General features: G+C 48.8%; 1 protein-coding gene across 2 annotated transcripts in view; it reads right to left on the reverse strand.

The window, feature by feature from the left end:
• Nucleotides 1-3279: 3279 nt before the first annotated feature.
• The window catches only part of RELA (RELA proto-oncogene, NF-kB subunit), a 66105-nt gene continuing 48070 nt past the window's right edge, over nt 3280-21314 (reverse strand). Inside the window, exons 6-9 of one of the 2 annotated variants that reach the window (XM_082269933.1) lie at nt 7715-7924; nt 7553-7633; nt 4844-4903; nt 3280-4751 (exon numbers count right to left, since the gene is read on the reverse strand). In XM_082269933.1, coding sequence (XP_082126059.1) covers nt 4171-4751; nt 4844-4903; nt 7553-7633; nt 7715-7924 — 932 coding nt within the window. In that variant the 3' untranslated portion in view covers nt 3280-4170. Of the gene's footprint in view, nt 4752-4843; nt 4904-7552; nt 7634-7714; nt 7928-21314 lie in introns of both variants that reach the window. The other variant, XM_082269932.1, reaches the window with a different exon arrangement.

A 21314-nucleotide genomic window follows, 5' to 3' on the forward strand; every position in this document is an offset into this window, starting at 1 on the left:
GCAGGTCTGGAGAAGCCTGCTCTAGGCTTGCCAGACCAGGTTCGTTTGGATCTGCCTGATGAGGCCCCGAAAGGCTTCATGCCCTTTTCAGTCGACCCCTTAGGGACAAAAAAAAAAAAAAAAAAACTGAGCAGAGAAGGAAGGTCCACGTCTATGACGAGGTTCCTTGCCCTTAGTAGCCTGCAGAAGAAAGGTACTCTTCCCCTCCCCCCGTGAGACCTTTAATGATGTCATCCAGGGCATCTCCAAATAAGCGATCTTGAAAGGGAAGATCAGTCAATGCCTTTAGAAGTCTGGTTTGCAGACCAGCATTTAAGCCAAAAGACACGCTGAAGGACCACCGCCAAAACAGAGAAGCGAGCGATCAGTGGAGCCGCTTCCAAAAGAGGCATCACAGATAAATTGCAGCCCCTGGACCGGCTGGTTGGCCAGCTCAGCAAAGGCAGGGGGGAGCGGTTCCCCATCCAGGTCACGGCATAAGAGCTTAGCCCACTCGGTCAGAGTTTGCGACACCAGACAATGGTAAATACCAGCCTCATTGCCGAAAAAGCGAAGGTGTACATAGTGCAGGTCACAACCTCTGCCTTCCGGTCAGCTGGGTCCTTAAAGACCGGGGGATCTGTAAACCAGAGGGTCCAGCACTGGTGGCACAGTCCACTTCCCCAGAAGGGACTCCTCATAGGGGGTAACGCCTAGTAAAACACTTAGGAATCTCACGGACACACTTTAGCGACAATTCTGTCAAAATAGGCATGGAACGGAATTGCTTTTGCCACTCTGGATGGCTTGTGAGGGCCAAAGGGTACCTGCGCCTCCGTCACAGCCTCAGCTGAGTCCTCCATCTTTAGGGTCTCACGCACAGATATAACCAATACATCCACCAGCGCCTTTTCATGCGAGGAAGGAGGAATAATCCCCACTATCAGAGGATTCCAGGCGCGTGGTTGCAGACCCAGAAGGGTGACCCACGTCTGTGAAGGCCGAATCAGATTCAGGATCTGAAAAAACAGATGAGGCAGAGGAAGGCGGAGGGCACATTTTGCTAGCCCATCGCCCACAAGCTGTCTCCACCCGGGACACAAGGGACTCCAGGAACGCCGTCAGTGCATGGATGGATGGTTGGGACCCGGAGGGGCTCACTACCTCAGAGAGGGGATCAGGTGAGGAGACTTACTCCACCAGGGGGTCACCAGGGGGACCCCACAAAAAAGTGTAACACTCCTAAGGGACAAACCTCCACCACACTGGCAGCACCACCCGGTCGCCAAGTACAAGGCATAGAGCGATCCTTAGGAGATAGGGAGAGGACCCCACCAGACTCACCACCCGCAGACACAGGCACCTACAACCACCAGGAGAATCTGCACTACACGTGCGGTGATCAGGAAGCTAAATGGTCCAGGAGTCGGCAACGGGGGATAAGTAGGGGCTCTCACCACCGAAATTGCTGCCCATAGGGCTCCACTGTCATGGCTGCCGCTATTTGCAATGGAAACCACAAGAAAATGGCCTCCGGGCTACACAAACATGGCCGCTGTGAATAGGAATACATAGGCTACAACAAAATGGTGGCCCCGTGCAGCACCACAAGGCATACAGGGACCCAGAATTGGGAGACCAGGCTTCAGGACAGATCCAGGCAGGACGGGGGGTCCTGGCAGGAGCCCCCCCAAGGTACAACCTCCCTCCCTCACAATCCATTGTCTGGTCGCCGGTGGCGCACCCCGCCCCTCATCGCCCTGCCCACAGCCCAGTAGAGTGGCCAGACCACCTAAAAAAATAAATACATGCCCAGCGTAAGTGGAGGGTGGGGCAAGTTGAGGGACTTGGCAAGGGGGGTCCAATTGTCCCAAGGAAGGGCCCGTGTCCACCCCAAAACCCTTTGGGGTAAAGGGGGGACAGCTACTCACCATACCCGGAAGTTTTTTTCTGCCTAGTGTCCTACTCCTGTAGGGGGCAGCATGACCCAATGGTCAAGAATGACAGGAGCTGTGCTCGTCAAAGAACGAAAGAAATATACCATTAAGTTAAATTATATATAAAATGCAAAAAGAAATACATGTTGATCTTGCCAGAAATCCAGTCAGCTGATAACAGTTCTCAGAGGCAGAAAGCACAGAAGGTAAATCGGTTACTATTGTTCTTAGCTTTCTCTGAGAACTACAGAACTCCACAATCTAGGTTATGGAGAAGAGGGGAGTATTGTGTTGGCTGATGCAGTATGCGGAGTGTTCTTTTTCTAGGACAGGAAATGTGTTAATAGTTGAATCAAAATGTGAAAATAAGGAAAAATACCTGAAAAAAAACCAAATGCAGCCACCACATCAAAGGAATGGTAAGCTGCAATATATACATTTTTTTATCGTGTTTAGATGCAATTAAGAGGCTGGGAAATTACACCTCAAAAAAGGGCAACTGATGTCAGGTACTTCAATTAAAGTAGAAATGTGCTATGCTGATCCCCATGGTCCTTGTCATAACACACGTGCACAGAATATACAGCAAAGTCAGGGTCTGGGAGACAGGAGGACCAGCTTGAGCTTGGAATACTTCAATAAATGCACACTTTTTTTTTTTTTTTTGTTTTTATATAAAGTGTAGCTTCTTTTACGTTTGAACATTCACAGGTTACCTGCACCATTATGGCAGACTCCATCAATGCAAGGTTTGCTCTCTCCCTCTTAGGTCCATCATCATTGCTGCCATCTTCCTTAGTCTGCATCCTTTAATGGCTAGCAAAGTATGACGTTACTACCATGCATGTGCACCAGGGCTACTTACTCCTGGCATCTGCATACATCTCAGCAGTCAGCGTACTTTTTTTTTTTTTTTTAAACAAACTGATTGGAAAGGAAAGAGAAAAAAAAGGTAATTTTTGTTGGGCCTTCAACAGACTTTAGAGCATCCTGGAAAACAAGTTTAATTATTTAAGGCTAAGAGGTTTCAAAGGCATTTCTAAAGCCACAGGCCAATATTCTGCGAGCGTTCGAAATCCTTTACACTGTCTCAAGAAGCAAAACCAGAGACAAAGTGACAAATACCCCCAGAGTGGCACCCAAGGGCTGATTTACTACCATGGGACAAAGTTTTCAATTAAAAAAAATCCAAGATCCAAGTCTGAAATACAAGAACATATACTAAGGGTTCACAAACAAATTCTTTCAATTGTAGATTTCTGTTTTTTCCCCCTATAGCACTCTTTAGTTTGAGCTCTAAACAAAAAAAGACAGATTCGTTTGGAATACCCTTACTAGAAAATGGTAAAAGATATTTATTGGGTCAATAAAATACCTTTTGTTTACAGATATTTGAAGTCACTAATTCTAGGATTTGAAACTATACTATACTCCTTACAGTTCAACTGGAACTAAAAATGATAACTGGTCAGGATGCATTAAAAAGGCACTTTGTTCATTGGATAATTGTAAATTAAATTAAGGCGGCATAGTCTGAGAACAAACCTCAAATTACATTCCCTCATTTTAAATGGGAAAAACAGAAATCTTACAACTTCATTGTAAAATACATATATCTCAACAAAACCTTTAAAATGGTTACATTTGTAAACTAATGTAGTAGAGTTAATTAGCCAAAGCACAATATTAATCTATGGATAAACTATTTGTGTATATTTTATTTAAATGAGAGGTACCAATCCAAAAATTTTAAGTCTCACCACTGTTTACGCGTCCAAGTAAATGAAGCTTCTTAACTCCTTTACAAGCAAAGTGGTAAAGAGGAAATGTGTGCTGTATGGAACAATTACATCTGGGGATAATACAGTGCAAATAGAGCACAAATAAAAATATACGGTAAATGTTGTTCTCTTTTCTGTAGCTAGATAAGCACTAAATGTTTGTTTTATTTAACATGGATGTAATTTGTGCTGATAATTCGATTATGATAGATGACTTTACTGTAAAGTACACAGCAGTAAGGTTATTCATACAAGACTCCCCTGTATCAAGGCTGATAAAGATGCAACGTGGCTATTTCAAGCTCTCTGGTTAAAGTGAATCAGGATGAAATCTGATAGGGCCAGCACAATCCTCAACATTGTAGGCCCAATATCACCTAAATCGCAAAAGCACCCTGAAGGAGTTGAAGGCCAACTGTGTCCTGAAGAATTATACCGTTCCACTAGTGAAGGCATACATCTTCATCAAGCGTTCATTTCATACCCATGAAAGATGAAAAGTCAATATCGATCATCGAGTTTAAACTTTCTCCTTGCTGCATGTCAAAAATCCCATTCATTAAGGTGCTGTCAAGTCTTTCAGAGCTTTCCTCTTCACCACCCCCCTCATTCGATCCCGAAGCCATGAGCCGAGCAATTGATTCCGGATAAGCCATGAGGGTACTCTGATTATGCCCAGAATCATGTAGGGCCTGTGAAAGAGAACCTGAAGACTGGGATTGACTGAGAAGCTGGCCAAAATCACTATTGTCAATAGAACTTAGGCTGGCACAATGGCTGTCAGGGTCATTGTGCAGCATGTTTACTAAATCAAGGTTTCCATCATCTGTAAAAGAAGGATAGTCCAAATCTATACGCTCTTCAGGTAGTGGCTGAGGCTGTTGCATTGGAGGCATAGGGGAAACGCCAATACTGGCAAAGTCACTAATATTCACAGTAGAGAAAAGTGTGGACATTGCATCTCCAGCATCAGGTTTTAACATGTACGAAGTGACAGAAGAAAGGACTGGTGCCGACATCTGAGAACTTGGCAAAATAGGAGTTGGCGCAGGTTCTAAATAAAACAAACAAAATGATAGAAAATGGTTCCATTATCAAGAACAAATAAGGAGAGAGGAATGGGAAAGAAGAGGGACAAGAACAAACCTGGTTTTGGAATGCTTCGGGTCGGTATAGCAATCCTGCGCTGGGGTTTTGTTTCATTTCCTGAAAGTATATTCACAGTGTCAGGATTTTTGGATATTCTGCTCTAAGGACACATGCACCATTGGCAACTTCACAGACTTGAGAGTAAATTTGGTTTGTTTCATCTCTAATGTGAGGGCACTGAAACTAAGCAAGCACTAAAGATAACAAGAAATGTCAGTTGAAATCAAATGTCTTTACAGCCAGCCAAACAAAAGCCAATAGCTTTTTGTTGCTTGTGAGAAAAAAAAAAAAAAAAAAAAAAAAAGGTATTCTTAGGGGGTGGGTGATTATAGCTATAAAGCTAAAATGGAGAAAGTTTCTCACATATAGAGAAAATGAGATTTAGGCTTGATTTACTAAAACTGGAGAGTGCAAAATCGGGTGCAGATCTCCATGGTGCAGATCTCCATAGCAACACCAGTTTTTTTTTTTTTTGGTCAAAGCCAAATCGAACAAGCTGAAGTTCGAAGCCGATTTGCTACAATGCAGAGCTGCACACGATTTTGCACTCTCCAGTTTTAGTAAAGCAAACCCTTATTGATTAAAAGTGGCCATACATGGTGAATGTCCGTTTACACAAAAATTTCCAAATCAGACATTGAGTGAACAAGACAAAAAGGTCATGGCCAAGTGATGAAAAACAGACAGCTGAGATTTCCCTCCCCCCAAGTCTATCGCTTGAAGGGAAAAAAAATAAATAAAATCATGCCATGGGCAATTTGCACCCTTGTGAATCACAAGTGATCCACATGTAAATAGATATGTCTCATATTGTGAAGTTATCCATTCACCATCCACTCTGCCAATCATAGGAAGATATGTACCCCACTGATAAAAATACAAGGCTCCCTCTAAATGACTGACTAGATTTTATTCTGGCAGCAGACAGGAAGTTGTCTGTACTACTGCTGGAACACACGCGGCATACTGTATTTAGCTGATGCGAATAGCGTATGAAACTGTGCTTACTTCCTCCAAATAACTTGGCATTGGAAATGCTTGGCCCAAATGAACTAAAGTGACAAGAAACCTAGAGTTGGGCTGAATGAAAAAAAAAAAAAAAAAATCTAACAGATTCCTCCATCCATGCTATACAGTGTAGATGCACACTCTCCCTGCTGTACACAGTTATAGTAGTTGAGGTTGAATAAAGACATTAGTCCATCCGGTTCAACCTGTGTAGGTGTGTATGGCCGTAATTATCTCTCATACCCCTTAATGTTCTGATCCTTGAGATGTACATCCAAGAGTCTTTTGAAAGTAGCCATACTTCCCCAGAAACTACCTCTTGTGGTAGAGAATTCAACAATCTTGTAGCCCTAGCAGTAAAGGACCCCCTGCGTTGCCTGAGGTTAAAACACTTCTCCTCTAATCACATTGTATGCCCTCAAGTCCTCATGCAATCCTTGCGACTGAATAGTTTTTTTTCTATGCTGAGATCACCATTGAGGTATTTATAAATTGCTATCATGTCCAATCTCAGGCGTCTCTTCTCCAGGGAGAATAGATTAAGCGATTGTAGACACTCTTCATAATTAAGGTCCTCCAATCCCCTAGTTTAGTTGCCCTTCTCTGGACTCTCTCCAGCTCCAACACATCCCTCCTGAGGACTGGCGACACCAGAACTGGACAGAATATTCCAGATGCGGTCGGACCAGAGTTTTACACAGTGGTAGAATTATAGTTTTATCTCTGGAATACATCCCTTCCTTTATGCATGCTAATATTCTGCCGGCTTTGGCAGCTGCCGCTTGACATTGCATGCTATTGCTTAGTCTATCCTCTACCAAGACTCCCAGATCTTTCTCCATTTCTGATTCCCCCAAAAGGTTCCCCCCCTAAAGTGTATTGTGCTTTTAGGTTTTTAGTCCCCAAGTGCAGAACCTTACACTTCACATTAAACCTCATTTGTTCAGGTCATTCTGTAGGATATCTGCTTCATGCTGTGCAGTTATTGCCCTGCCCAGTTTTGCGTCATCTGCAAAAACGGATATAGAACTAATGATCCCATCCTCAATGCTGTTTATGAATAAACTGAACAAGGTTGGTCCCAGGACTGAGCCTTGGGGGACCCCACTTACCACCCCAGACCAGTCTGAGTATGCGCTATTACCACCCTTTGGACACGCCCTTTAGCCAGTTCCGTATCCAAGAGCAAACCTTGTGGTCGATGCCTGCAGACTTTATTTTATAAATTAAGCGCTTGTGGGGAACTGTATCAAACGCCTTAGCGAAATCCAGGAACCCCACATCCACTGGTCTCCCCTATCTAGCTCACCTCCTCTTAGAATGTTAAGAGATTGGTTTGACAAGAACGCCCATTTGTAAACCCGTGCTGATTACTGCTGATGATGTTTTTAGCAAACTCTACGATATAGTCCCTTATTATCCCCTCCAGAAGTTTACATACTATCAATGTCAGGCTGACTGGCCTATAATTTCCCAGGACATGCCTCTGTCCTTTTTTGAATATCGGTATCAAGTTAGCTTTCCTCCAATCCCCTGGTACATTTCCTGTCATAATACTGTCAGCAAAGATCAGGAACAGTAGTCTAGATATAGTTTTACTAAGTTCTTTGAGTACTCTCGGATGTACGAATACTGTTAGAATACAAAAAGGTTGGTTGAATACAAAAATAATTACGGATATGGCTTAAATTCCCTCACCTGTAAATGGATTCCTTTTAACAATGTGCTTGAAGTTTTCTAATGTTCGCTTTCTTTTTTCCTCAATGTGATGAAAATCTCCTGTAAGGATTAATTAATTAAACAAAAAACACACACACAAAAAAGGTCACTACACATCTATCTTAAACAAAGCCAACATACCTTCATCTGGTAGATATTGAAATTCCATAGGTTCGCTAACCTCCCTATCCGATGGCCTTCTCAACTGCATTTGGACCTTTACAGGTTGACTTATTCCTGGATCTTGATAAGCTGGCGTTCTAAAAACTATAGCCACTTGTCTGTGCACGTCAGCTTGGGAAAATGACCCTCGTGCCTCCCAGTTACCTAATGCAAACACCACTTCAATATCTTCTGAAAAAGACAATACCAGATAAGTTTACTGAACAAGAAACCCTTATAGACACTTTAACAGCTCTACAATCAGAAAAAAAAAGAAAAAAACTTAAAAAAAAAATCTAATAATTGGATTTCTTTACTTATAAATCCAAGGACACAGGATTTCAAAGACTGTCAGGTTATACTGTCACCTATAAGAAGGTAGAACACGGAGATAGATATATATATATATATATATATATACATACACACACACACACACATAAATATAAATAAGAAAAAAAAAGTGGTGGGCCACCCCAGTATAAACCCTCTTACTCCTGGCATCCTTCAGTTTTATGGCAAAAGCAACGATACCAAGAGCATAAGCAAAGAAATGGATTTTACATCAAGTACAAAAAAAACGGAATTTTTGTAAAATCTTACCGTAAAATTCCTTTCTCTGAGTCCTTCGACAGTCGCCGCCCACTCACAAGTCTTCACCAATGGGTATTGACCTTTGCTCTGCAGGAGTAGCTAGGCAACAAGAATTGTTAATACAAAAGCTTTTAGCATAGACACCCCCCCCCCTAGGGGCTGTCCCCTCAGTCAATACCTCCCTGCACCAGCATTCCCAACTCAGTTTGGTAGCATAGCAGTAAGAGTACACAAAAACCCCAAAAGAGGGGCGGGGGGCGGCGACTGTCGGAGGACTCAGAGAAAGGAATGTTACGGTAAGATTTTACAAAAATTCCATTTTCTCTTACGTCCTCCGACAGTCGCCGCCAACTCACAAGTCTTCACCAATGGGATGTCCCAAAGCAGTGTAGACATGAGGGGTGGGAGACGCAACCGTAGAAAGGCAACGCAGTACCCACATCAGAGAAAGGAACCTTACCACAGTAAGAGAACCAACTGGGCAACAGGAAAACGTGCTCAACAGGAGCAACAACCCAGGAAAACAAGTAACCCAGGGGCAAAACACCCCAATATCCAAGGACCCACAAAAACAAGGGTCCCTAGGAAACTGCCGCACTGAGAACTTTACGGCCAAAGGAGGCATCAGCCGATGCCTGAACATCCACCTTATAGAACTTTGAGAAGGTATGAACGGACGACCAAGTCGCCGCCTTACACACCTGGGCCACAGAAGCCTGATGACGGTAAGCCCAAGACGTACTCAAAGACCTGGTAGAGTGCGCCTTCACAGGGAAGGGAGGAACCTTCCCCTTCAAGGCATAGGCTTGTTCAATGATCTGTCTGATCCATTTGGCGATGGTCGCAGCCGACGCCGCCATGCCCTTCCGCTTCCGAGGTCCCTCAGGAAGGACAAAGAGGGAATCCGACTTGCGAAAAGATTTAGTGGACGACAGGTAAACCCTGATCGCCCGGACAACATCCAAGGAATGTAAGGCAACCTCCTTCGGATGCTTAGGCTTCGCGCAGAACGAAGGCAAGACAATGTCTTCATTCAGGTGAAATTCCGAAATCCTTTTCGGAAGAAAAGATGGGTTAGGCCGCAGGACTACCTTATCCTTGTGGACCACCAGGTAGGGAGAGTTGCAGGACAAAGCCGCCAGCTCCGACACCCTGCGAGCCGAAGTGATCGCCACCAAGAAGGCAACCTTCTTGGACAACAGAGACAACGAGATCTCCCTGATCTTTTCAAAGGGAGCCTGTTGCAACACGGACAGAACCAAGTTCAAGTCCCATGGAGGTAAAGGTTCCCTCCTAGGAGGGGCCAAATGTCGCACCCCCTGAACAAAGGTGCTAACCAATGAATTAGAAGCCACAGGGCGTTGAAAGAGAACGGCCAGCGCAGAAATCTGACCCTTAATCGTGGCCAACGCCAAACGCTGGTCCACTCCCGTTTGAAGGAAAGCCAACACTCTCGACACCGAGTATGAGCGAGGGGAATACCCCCTGGACTCACACCAGGCAAAATATGCCTTCCAAGTACGGTAGTAAATCTTCCCCGAAGAGGCTTTTCTAGCCTTGATCAAAGTGGGAATGACCTCAGGGGAGAGACCCCTATCCTTCAGGACCTGGCTTTCAACAGCCAGGCCGTTAAAGCCAGCGACTGTAAAGCAGGATGGAATATCGGCCCTTGAGACAGGAGGTCCTCTCGAAGTGGCAGACGCCACGGAGCGTCGACTGCCAGATTTACGAGGTCTGCGTACCAAGACCAGCGAGGCCAGTCCGGCGCCACCAGAATCACCGTGTGCGGTTCCGGAGCTAACCTGCGAAGAAGCCTGGACAGCAGTTGAATCGGTGGAAAGGCATACATCAGACGATACTGATGCCAGGGCGCCACTAACGCGTCTGAGGCGTCTGCCCGAGGATCGCGCGTCCTTGCCACGAACCTTTTCACCTTGTTGTTCAGACGAGACGCGAACAGGTCCACATCTGGAGAACCCCACTTCGCGCACAACATCTGGAAGACATCCGGGTGAAGGGACCATTCCCCCTGGTCCAGGGTCTGGCGACTCAGATAGTCCGCCTGCCAGTTCTCCACCCCCGGAATGTGAACTGCCGTTATCGCCGGGACGTGCGTCTCGGCCCAAGACAGAATGTCGGCTACTTCCCGAGCCGCTCGGGCACTCCTGGTGCCCCCTTGATGGTTGATGTAGGCCACCGCGGTGGCATTGTCCGTCTGAACCCGAACTGGACGGCCCCGAAGCCGGTCCGTCCATCTCAGAAGGCATAGCTTTATCGCCCTCAATTCCAGAATGTTGATCGGAAGGGAGGACTCCTCCACCGACCAAATCCCCTGGGCGGACAGAACGCCCAGAACACCACCCCAGCCCGACAGGCTGGCATCCGTGGTGAGCACCGTCCACGATAATGGACGAAAAGACTTGCCCCCCGACACCGCCGGGGACTGGAGCCACCACAGAAGATCCCTCCTGGTGCTGTGGCTCAACGAGATCCGAAGATCCAGGGATTGCGGCCGCCCGTCCCACTCGGTCAGAATCTCCGCTTGGAGACTCTGCGTGTGAAACTGGGCAAAGGGGATCGCCTCGAAAGATGAGACCATTAAACCTAGACATCTCATGCATGTCCGGAGAGAGTTCCGGTTGTCCCTGAGGGACCAGACCTCGTCCTGAAGAGTCCGAAGCTTGTCCTCCGGCAGGAAGACCTTCGCTTGGACAGAGTCCAGAATCATTCCCAGGTAGGGAAGACGAACCGAAGGACACAGAGTTGACTTCGGAATGTTTATAGTCCAACCGAACTCCTGCAGTGTCCGCATCGTGGCGGATAGGTCGGTCACCAGGCTCTGACTGGCGTTTGACCGTATCAGGATATCGTCCAGATACCCCAAGACAGCAATGCCCTGTGCTCGCAACAGAGCCAGAACCGGCGCCAGCACTTTGGTAAAAACCCGCGGAGCCGAAGCGAGACCGAAAGGTAACGCCACGAATTGGTAGTGATCCTCCGCAATGGCGAATCGAAGGTACCTCTGGTGGCCCTCGAAAATGGGGATGTGTAGGTACGCATCCTTCAGATCGATAGAGGCCATGAATTCCCCCGGACTCAGGGCAGCCACCACTGAGCGCAGGGATTCCATGCGAAACTTGCGAACCCGCACAAAGCGGTTCAGAGCTTTCAAGTCCAGAATCGGATGCACTTTGCTCTCCTTTCTGGGCACAGTGAACAGATTGGAGTAAAACCCCCGAAATCTGTCCCGATGAGGCCGAGAGAGAAATTCGATCTTGTAACCAGATCGAACGATTTCCTGAACCCATCTGTCCCGAATGCGGGTCAGCCAAGGTTTTAGGAAACCGCGCAGACGTCCCCCCACCCCAGAAACGGGTGAGGGCGCCCCTTCAGGCGGAAGTGGTATGGGAAGTGGAACCGGACTGGCCGGACTTCTGTTTCCCCGCCCACGGCTTCTTCTGGGAGCCTTGGCCCTTGAAGGGCTTGCCCTTGGACTGTGACCGAAAGGCACGAAAGGACCCCTGAGAGGGCCTAGACGAGGAATTCCGTTTACCACGGAAGGACTTATGTTTGTAGGACTGAGGCAGGAGAGTACTCTTGCCCCCCGTAACCCCTTTTATCAGGGTATCCAAAGCCTCGCCAAAAAGGCGAGACCCCGCGTAGGGAAAATCCGCCAGCGTCTTGCGAGAAGATTGGTCGGCCGACCAATTCTTCAGCCAAATCAGACGACGATTCAGTATCGCCACGCTGGACAGGCGAGCAGCCAAGGGAGCTAAATTCAAGTCCGCATCGCACAAGTACATGACACCCTGACGGATCTGGTCCACCATAGCCAACGTGGTAGGTGAAGCTGAATCAGCCACCAAGGTGCGCCTGAGCATCTTAGTCCAATCAGCAACAGCCTGTGCCGCCATAATGGAAGCAAAAATAGGCTTCAGCATAGAACCAGCCACCATATAGGCATGATGGGCAAGAGACTATTCTCCTGTCCGTAGGGTCCCGGAAAACCGGGGTATCCTCAGAAGGCACCGCAGTAGCTTTGTTCAACACGGCCACCGCTTGATCCACCAGAGGCGCCACACACCAACGCTCGTCGGTGGCAGGCGCAAACGGATAAAGCAGTTTAATTTGGCACAGTAAAGGGCTTCTTTAAATTGCACCACTGTTCATTAACCGTATGGTGAAATTCAGCAGGGCAGGGAAAAACCTGCGCCGATTTGCGAGCCCTCTGTGTTCCAAAAGAAGACACCCTAGCAGGAGGAGTAGGCTCATCCTCCAGGTGCAAGGTGTCCTTTATGGAAGCAATCAGCTCATTCATGAGTGCAAGCTCTTCAGGCGAGCCAGGGGGAGAAACATCAACCCCCTCCCCTCAGGCTCCCCCTCGGACCCCACAAGGTCTAAAGATGAGCGGGACCCCGAGAAGGGTACGCCAGCCACAGCAGCCACATCGCCCTCTGAATCAGAGGAAATGGATAACCTGGCCCTTTTTGCGGATCGTTCAGCCAGCAGCATCTGCACCTGAGACACTAAGGAAGCCACTACAGTGGTCAGATCGGCCCCCTCGGGGGGTGCAGCAGCCCCCTGGTCCCCCACCAGGGCGGGGGGAAACTTACTATCCTGAGAATCCATGCCCCAGCACAGAAAAGCATAAAGGTACTGGCCCTTTAATACCACGGCGAGCGCAGCCCACCGCACACTGCTGTATGCACTGACCCCGCAGGGATAGACAATACTGAGCAAGGAATGACAGGACAAGAAGGTAAAAACCTGGAGAGAGCACACCAGACTGCTGCCACCGATCGCTGTTCCCAGAGAAGAGGAAGTGATGCAATGCTGGCTGACTGATATAGCCTATTGAAGCTCCGGCAAAATGGCCGCTCGGCCGGGGGAGAAGGCTACAATAAAATGGTGCCGCCATGTGCATGGACGAGTACCGCCCGCCAAAATGGCGGCGAATGGCGCCAAAACACGGCGCTGCATAAGGACAGGGCAGGTCACAGTATTCAGGCAAATAAAATGGCGGATCGCCGCAGCGACCGCCGCACACACACGTCTGCACACAAAACTGCACCCAAAGCATGATAAACAGCAGAGCAGGATGCCCCCCCGCAGCCCACAGGCAGTGCAGCCACACAGGGATCTTACAGGGAGCCCGCAGTTACAGACATGGAGGGTAATACACAGCCACAGACTGACACCCATACAGAAGGTCCCCACACAGAAGGTGCTTACTGTACCAGATGGCGTGGGGAGCCGTCTCCAGCGACAAACCGCTATCAGGGCAGACAGGGAGTGCCGCAGCCAGGACGCTTGTGGACCGCAGTCATGGCGTCCAGTGAGGTAGCCACCTCACAGGCAGCATCCCTGCAGCGAACAGGGATGGGTCGTTCAATGTGCCAGGGTAAAACCTAAGCTGAACGCTCGATGGCAGGCTGGGGATCCATCTGGCTCTCAGCCCTGGGAACCAGGGCGGCCAGTCCGAGACCCAGCTCCGCATGATGATTCTTCATCAGAAGATCCCTAAACTAAGGCTTACAAAATAACAGCTAGTAAGGAAAAGAGAAAAATACTTGAAATAAAATCAAAGAAAGGGTAGAAGGCTGAGACTGAGCCCCAGCACAGGATAGCCAGCTACTCCTAAGCTAGGCAAGATCAAAACTGAGTTGGGAATGCTGGTGCAGGGAGGTATTGCCTGAGGGGACAGCCCCTAGGGGTGTGTCTATGCTAAAAGCTTTTGTATAACAATTCTTGTTGCCTAGCTACTCCTGCGGAGCAAAGGTCAATACCCATTGGTGAAGACTTGTGAGTGGGCGGCGACTGTCGGAGGACGTAAGAGAAATTGGATTTTTGTCTTACTGTAAAATCCTTTTCTCTGATGTTCATTGACGGACACAGCTCTTTATCTTCATGACCGTACAGTTATACTGTTCCCTACAAGAATAGGACACTAGGCAGAGAAAAATGCTTGAGCACCACTATGAGGCAGTCCCTGTGGGTATACTCCCACTTCCTGCTATAGGTATTCAGTTTTGTAACAAGCAGTGTCAGAAGAAAAAAAAAAAAACAACTCCATAGAGGGGCAGGTGCTGTGTCCGTCAATGAACAGCAGAAAAATGGATTTTACAGTAAAGTCGCAAATCCCATTTTCTTTTGTTCTTTGATGGACAGAGCTCTTCATCTTTATGGACGCCCCAAAGCAGTGTCAAACATGAGGGTTGGGAAGAGCAGAAAAACTTCCCCAAGGCTAAACATAGCTACCCAGGTAACTTGGAGCTCAGCTGTTAACAACTGGAGCACAGCTGAAAAAAAACACCCTCAAAGAGGACAAGTCCCCTAAACAGCAGCCTGAAAAACTTTGTGGCCAAAAGAAGCATCCGCAGATGCCAACACAACCACTTGTAAAATGTTGTGAATGTGTGCACAGACCAGGATGCAGCCTTGCAAACCTGCACCGACGCCTGATGACATGAGGCACTAAGCGCCCGAGTAGAACGCCACACCCCCCCCCCCCCCCCTTGACAGGGAACGGAGGAACCTGACCCTTAATAGAATAAACCTGAACCACAGTCTGTCTGATCCATCTAGCAATGGTTGCAGCAGAAGCAGCCAGCCCCTTGTGAGGTTCATCCGTGAGAACAAATAGTGAGTCTGACTTCCGAAACGACTCTATAGCTGCCAGGTACACCCTCCTTATTGCCCGAACTACATCCAGGGAATGCAAGGCAACTTCCTTCGGATGCTTAGGCTTGGGACACAGGGAGGGCTACTCAATAACCCAATTCAGAAGAGAATCGGAGACAACTTTTGGAAGGAACGACGGACATGGCCGAAGAACCACCTTATCCCTGTGTAAGACACAAGATCAGGTGAACGACAAGGCAGCGCCGCTAGCTCAGACACCCTGTGCGCAGAAGTAATAGCCACCAAAAAGGCCACCTTCTGGGACAACGTAAGCAGGGGAATCTCCCAAATATTTTTAAAGGGAGATTTATGGAGAACTGACAACACCAAACTGGAGGTCCCAAGGCGGCAATGGAGAGCGCACCGGGGGAAGCAAGCGTCTCACTCCATGGAGAAAGGTATGCACCAAGGAATGGGTGGCCAATAGACGTTGAAAGAAAATGGCCATGGCCGAGACCTGACCCTTGATGGTGCTTAAGTCCAGACGCTGCTTGACCCCTCGCTGAAGGAAAGTCAAGATCGGAGTCATCGAAAAGGAGCGTGGGTGATCCCGTAGGGATTCACACCACGCAATGTACGTCTTCCAAGTATGATGGTGAATCTTTCTGGAAGTAGATTTTCTAGCTTTTAAAAGCGTAGGAATCACCAATTCAGACAACCCTCTATCCTTCAGCACCTGGCTTTCAACAGCCAAGCCATCAGAGCCAGCGGCTGTAAAGTAGGATGGAAGATCGGTCCTTGGGATAGCAGATCTTCCCTGAGAGGAAGTCTCCAACGAGCATCTGCGACCAGCCGTACCAGATCGGCGTTCCAAGACTAGTGAGCCCAGTCTGGAGCCACTAGGATGACTGGAATCCCTTCTGCACAGGAGTCTCGGCAGAAGCTTGAGAGGAGGCAAGGCGTATATTAGACGATACTGACTCCAAGGACCCATTAAGGCGTCTGTGGCATCGGCTAGAGGATCCCGAGACCATACTGCAAACCTCTGTACTTTGCTGTTGAGGTGAGAGGCCAACAGATCTACCTCGGGAGTCCCCCACTGGACACATAACTGATGAAACCCCTCCGGGTGAAGTGACCATTCTCCTTGGTCTTAACGCCTGTCGACTGAGCTAGTCCACCTGCCAATTTTTCACTCCTAGAATGTGCACAGCCGAGAGGGCTGGAACGAACTGTTCTGCCCACCTTAGAATGCTGGCTACTTTAGGAGCTGCCAGAACACTTCTTGTGCCCCCTTGGTGATTGACATATGCCACAGCCGTGGCATTGTCCAGTTGAATCTGTACTGGACACCCCTGGAGAGGGATTGTGCAATGATCCAGAAAAAGCCTGATTGCTTGGAGCTCCAGTATATTGATCGGTAGCCTGGACTCTTCCAGAGTCAAGACCCCCCTGAGCACACACTGTGCCGACGACGCCTCCTCACCCAGATAGGCTGGCATTCGTGGTAACAACCATCCAGTACAGGGGAAAAAATTATTTTCCCTGAAGAAGTGCTGGAGAACGAAGCCACCAAACCAGGGACCCTCGTGCTCCGGCGCAACAGGATCAGATTGTCCAGAGACTGAGGATGCTTGTTCCATTTCACCAGAATCTCCTCTTGCAGAGATCTCGTGTGCAACTGTGCAGAACTGTGAAAACGTACGGATGTTAGAATCAGAACAATCACCCCTTAAAGTAGCAAGTCTTTCACTGCCCCATAGAGATCCTTTAAGTGATCTAGGGATAAGTGCAGGTTGGAAGTGAAGAACCTTTCCGGAGAATATGATCGAAACTCGATCTTGTAGTTGGAGCAAATGACTTCGTGGAGCCACTTGTCCTGTATCAGAAAGGTCCACGGATCCCGAAAACAAAGAAGTACCCCCACCCTGATACGGGTGAGGGCGCTCCTTCATGCGGAGGAATTTTTGTCTGCAGGTCTAGCAGAACCTGCTCTTAGTTTGCCTGACCAAGACTTCTTGGAACCCCCAGTGGAGGCCGTAAAGGGTTTAGATCCCTTCTCTTAAAACCCAGAGGAACGAAAAGGCTGCTTGTGAGCCGAAAAGGAAGGTCCCCTTCTGAGACGGGACTCCTTATCCTCTTGGAAGCCTGAGGAAGAAGAGTATCCCACCCCCATGAGGCCTCTGATAGCGTCATCCATGGAAGCTCAGAAACAGGCGATCCCCCACGAATGGAAGATCGGACAAAGCCTTCTTAGAAGCCTGGTCCACAGACCAGCATTTAAACCAGATAATGCGCCACAGGACCACTGCTGAGACAGACAGACAGTTTAGAAATCAGGGGAGCAGCATCCAAAGAGGTGTCACAGACGAACTGTAGATCACCGAGGTGAAGCACCCCTTTCTTCCCCCTGAGCAAGCAAAGATGACTTCTGAAGGTTCTAAATCCACCTAAACTCCTCCAGAGTTCTCATGGTGATTTCCAAATTTTGTTTCCAACACCGTGGGAGACTCTGCACGGAGAAGCAGATCGTCCAGGTAACCCAGGACCGATATTCCCCACTGCCGCAACAGCGCCAGGATCGGAGGCAACACCTTTGTGAAGACCCGAGGACCAGAGGAGAGACCAAAGGGCAACGCCACAAACTGATAGTGATCCTCTCCCACGGCAAAACTGAGAAACCGTTAGTGTCCTGCACAGATTGGGATGTGAAGGTAGGCATCTTTGATGTCTATGGAGGCCACCACCATGCGAACCGATTCCATCTTGTATTTTTGAACACGCACAAAGCAATTTAATGCTTTCGGGTCCAGGATTGGACACACCTAGCCTTCCTTCCTGGGAGCCGTGAACAGGTCTGAATAAAAGCCCTGAAAACATTCCGCACACGGAACCTGAACTATTACCCCCTGTTGTACCAGGTCCTGAACTGACCGAGAGCGCCAGCAAGCGATCCGTGGACAGTCGTACATTGGAAGGGGAAAACCTCACCGGAGGGACAGATAGAAACTCCATCTTGTAACCAGTCCGTATGATCTCCTGAATCCCTTTGTCTGGTATCCGGGATAGCCACAGGTTCGGAAACCGGCAAAGACACCCCCCCCCCACCCCAGATACGGGTGAGGGCACACCCTTCAGGCCAAGGTGGGCTTGTCCGCAGGTCTGGAGAAACCAGACTTTTGTTTGCCAGACCAGGGTCGCTTGGAACCGCCCGAGGGAGCCTTGAAGGGTTTTGCCTTATCGAGGGACAAAAAAAAAAAAAAACAACACTTCTTGTGTGCTGAAAAGGAGGGACCCCGTCTGCGATGAGGGTCCTTACCCTTGTTAGCCTGTGGAAGAAAGGTACCTTTCCCTCCTGTGAGACCCTTAATGAGGTCATCCAGGATAGCTCCAAACAGGCGATCTCCTTGAAAAGGCAGATCAGTCAAGGCCGCTTTAGAAGTCTGATCCGCAGACCAGCACTTTAGCCAAAGTATACGCCGGAGGACCACTGCCAAAAAAACCGACAGTCGGCCCAATATGGGAGCAGTGTCCAGCACGGCATCGCAAACAATTTGCAGCCCCTGCACCAGCTGGTCCAACAGCTCCTCAAATGCAGGAGGGAGATGTTTTTCCTCCAAGTCACGGCGGAGGAACTTATCCCATTCAGTCAATGTTTGCGTGACAAGGGCAACCGTAAACACTAGCCTCAGTGCAGACCCCGCCAGGGGGGGCCACAGACTTCCCCTCCCTATTCTCTGGATCCTTAAAGGACAGGGAATGCTCCACTGGAATCACAGTAGTTTTATTCAGCCTAGAGACCATAGGTGGCATAGTCCACTTCTTTATCAGGGACTCTTCAAAAGGGTGGTGTCTAGCAATCCACTTAGGCACCCCAGAGGAACGCCTTGGGCGGTCCCATTCTTTTTTGAGCATGGTGTCAAAATATGCGGGAAAGGGAAAAATCTTTGCCGCTCTGGATGGCTTGTGGGTGCCAAACGTAACCTGCGCCTCAGTCGCAGCTGTGTCCTCCATTTTTAGGGTCTCACACACCGAAACCACTAGTGCGTCCACCAACGCCTTATCTTGCGCGGCAGTGGAGGTAGAAATGTCATCCTCCCAATCAGAGGAGACAGGGCACGAGGTAGCGGACCCAGCAGGAGCCGCGTCTGTGGTGGCTGAATCAAACTCAGAACCTGAGACATCAGATGAGGCAGGGGTAGGCGGAGGGCGTTTCTTAGCACCTCACCCTTTAAAGGCCACCTCTACCCGGGACAAAAACGCTTCCAGGACCGCCGAAATTGCATCTGTAGACAGCTGGGGTCTGGAGGGCCCTGCGGCCTCCCCAAGGGGGTCAGGTGGGGACACACAAGATCTGTAGGGTTCATATTGCACCAGGGGAACCTGTCAAAAAGTCCCACCATTCTACAGTGCCCACCCGGGAGGTTAGGCAAGAGAGAACCACCGCAAATTGGCCGCGCCGGGTGTACCAAGACGGCCACCGATCTCCTCAGCACGAGGCTACAAGAAAATAGGGGCCTACAGAGCAGCCGAGGACCCTCGTGGGAACCCCCAGACTCCAAAACGGTATAGGATTGGCAGGTGGGCCCTGGAGGAACAGGCAGAGACACCCCTCCCCGCACGATCGTTTGTCTGGTGCCGGCGGCGCCCCCCCCACGTCCTGTTCGGGGCTTGGTCCCAGCCCCCAGTTGTAGGCCAAATTACCACCAGTATGAGGAGGGTGGGCAGGTAGAAGAGGGGGTGCGTGACAGGACAGAGGAGAACCTGGGAATGTGAGGGTCCGACCGTCCCAGGGAGGGGCCCACGTCCACCCCAAAATCCACCAGGGGAAGAGGGGGGAACATTTACTCACCATACTGGAACAGGCGGGTTCCATCTCTTGACAGAACCCCTCTCCGCCGAAGTGTGGGGGGGGTTGTCGGCTGAACAGGAAAGCTGCGACTTAGGCCTAGAACCCGGCCACATGCGACCTGGCGAGATGTTTAACTTGTGGGGCCAGTCCCTGTCCAGTGGGACTATGTCGCAGCCGACCAAGCACAGAGCCAAGGTCTGCGCACGCACGCTGGCCGGCTGGGGTGACCACTGAATCTATACATCCAGCCCATCGCCCAGATCCGGCATAGTTGCTTGTAGATCTCACAGAAAAAAAATTCTGGGAAAATGCAAACTAAAAAAAATGATCTGGGCAAAAAAAAAAAAGATCCCAGCAAGGAACTAGGTCCTTACTCCTAACTAGGTAGATTAAAACGGACATGCTATGCAGGAAGAGAGGGTATACCCCCCTGGGACTGCCCATAGGTGTAGCCAGAATTTTTTTCTGCCTAGTGTCATACTCCTGTAGAGGGCAGAATAACCCTACTGATATGCATCAGAGACTGCGTCTGTCAATGAACGATAGAGAAATCGGATATTCCCTCGATCAACAATCTCTGGTGTTATCGCTTATAAATCTAAACAGCCAGTTATATTCTGGGCTATTCAGAATGTATCCAGCTTTTTTTTTTTTTTTTTCAAGTGAGCTGGTAAGCATTAGTTCCTGAGAGAGTCCATTTCACAGCTCTTACTGTGAAGATGTAAAGTTTGGACAAGGCTGGAATGTAAAGGACAGGATCTGCTTTACCTCTCCTGCTGCGGTGAGACTTCTGGCTCCTCCTGAATGCAATGGTGTTGTCTGACTGAATACAGATCGGAGGACCTTCCAGTTGGGATTTGCAGCTTTTTATGGGCAGCCAGATCACCCAAAGCTCCAGTATGTTGATTAGGAGATGAGATAGACATCCTCAGATGTCCAAGTTCCCTGCACTAACAAATGTACTCAGGACCCCTTACTATTCAAACAGGCTGGTATCCATCCTGAGGTTAACTAAAGGGATGGCAAGAAAGTTCTTATCCAACCTCCAGAGCCAGTCTCCTGGGCCCCCAAGGTAGAACAGTCTGTTCAAGAATTTGACTGACATGCCCCATGACGACAGGATGTTGTGTTGAAAGGGTCTGGAGTGGAAATGGGCAATGGGACTGTCTCAAAAGGCAGTTACCATAAGCACCTTGCAGAAGCAAAGGGTCGGATGACTCCTGAACTGAACAGTCTGCGTTGAGTTTGGGAGTGCAATGTTTGAAGATTTCCCTGAAGAGTGTAAGGTCTACAAGAGAAAACAAGGTTCTAGAAAGACTGCTAATCACTTGTTGATGGAGTCCTTTAAAATAGGTGCATCCTCCAAGGGGGGCGATTAAAGCTTTGTAAATCCAGAATCCTGCCAGATCCACAGTGGGGACAGTCCATTTTATTATTTCTCAAATAGGTACAAGATTGACAGCCATATAGTAATGATACACATCTTGTTAGGGTTCATCTAGGGAGATGTCC

Source organism: Pelophylax lessonae (genome assembly GCF_965119305.1).
Source record: "Pelophylax lessonae genome assembly, chromosome: 10".
NCBI lineage: Eukaryota > Metazoa > Chordata > Amphibia > Anura > Ranidae > Pelophylax > Pelophylax lessonae.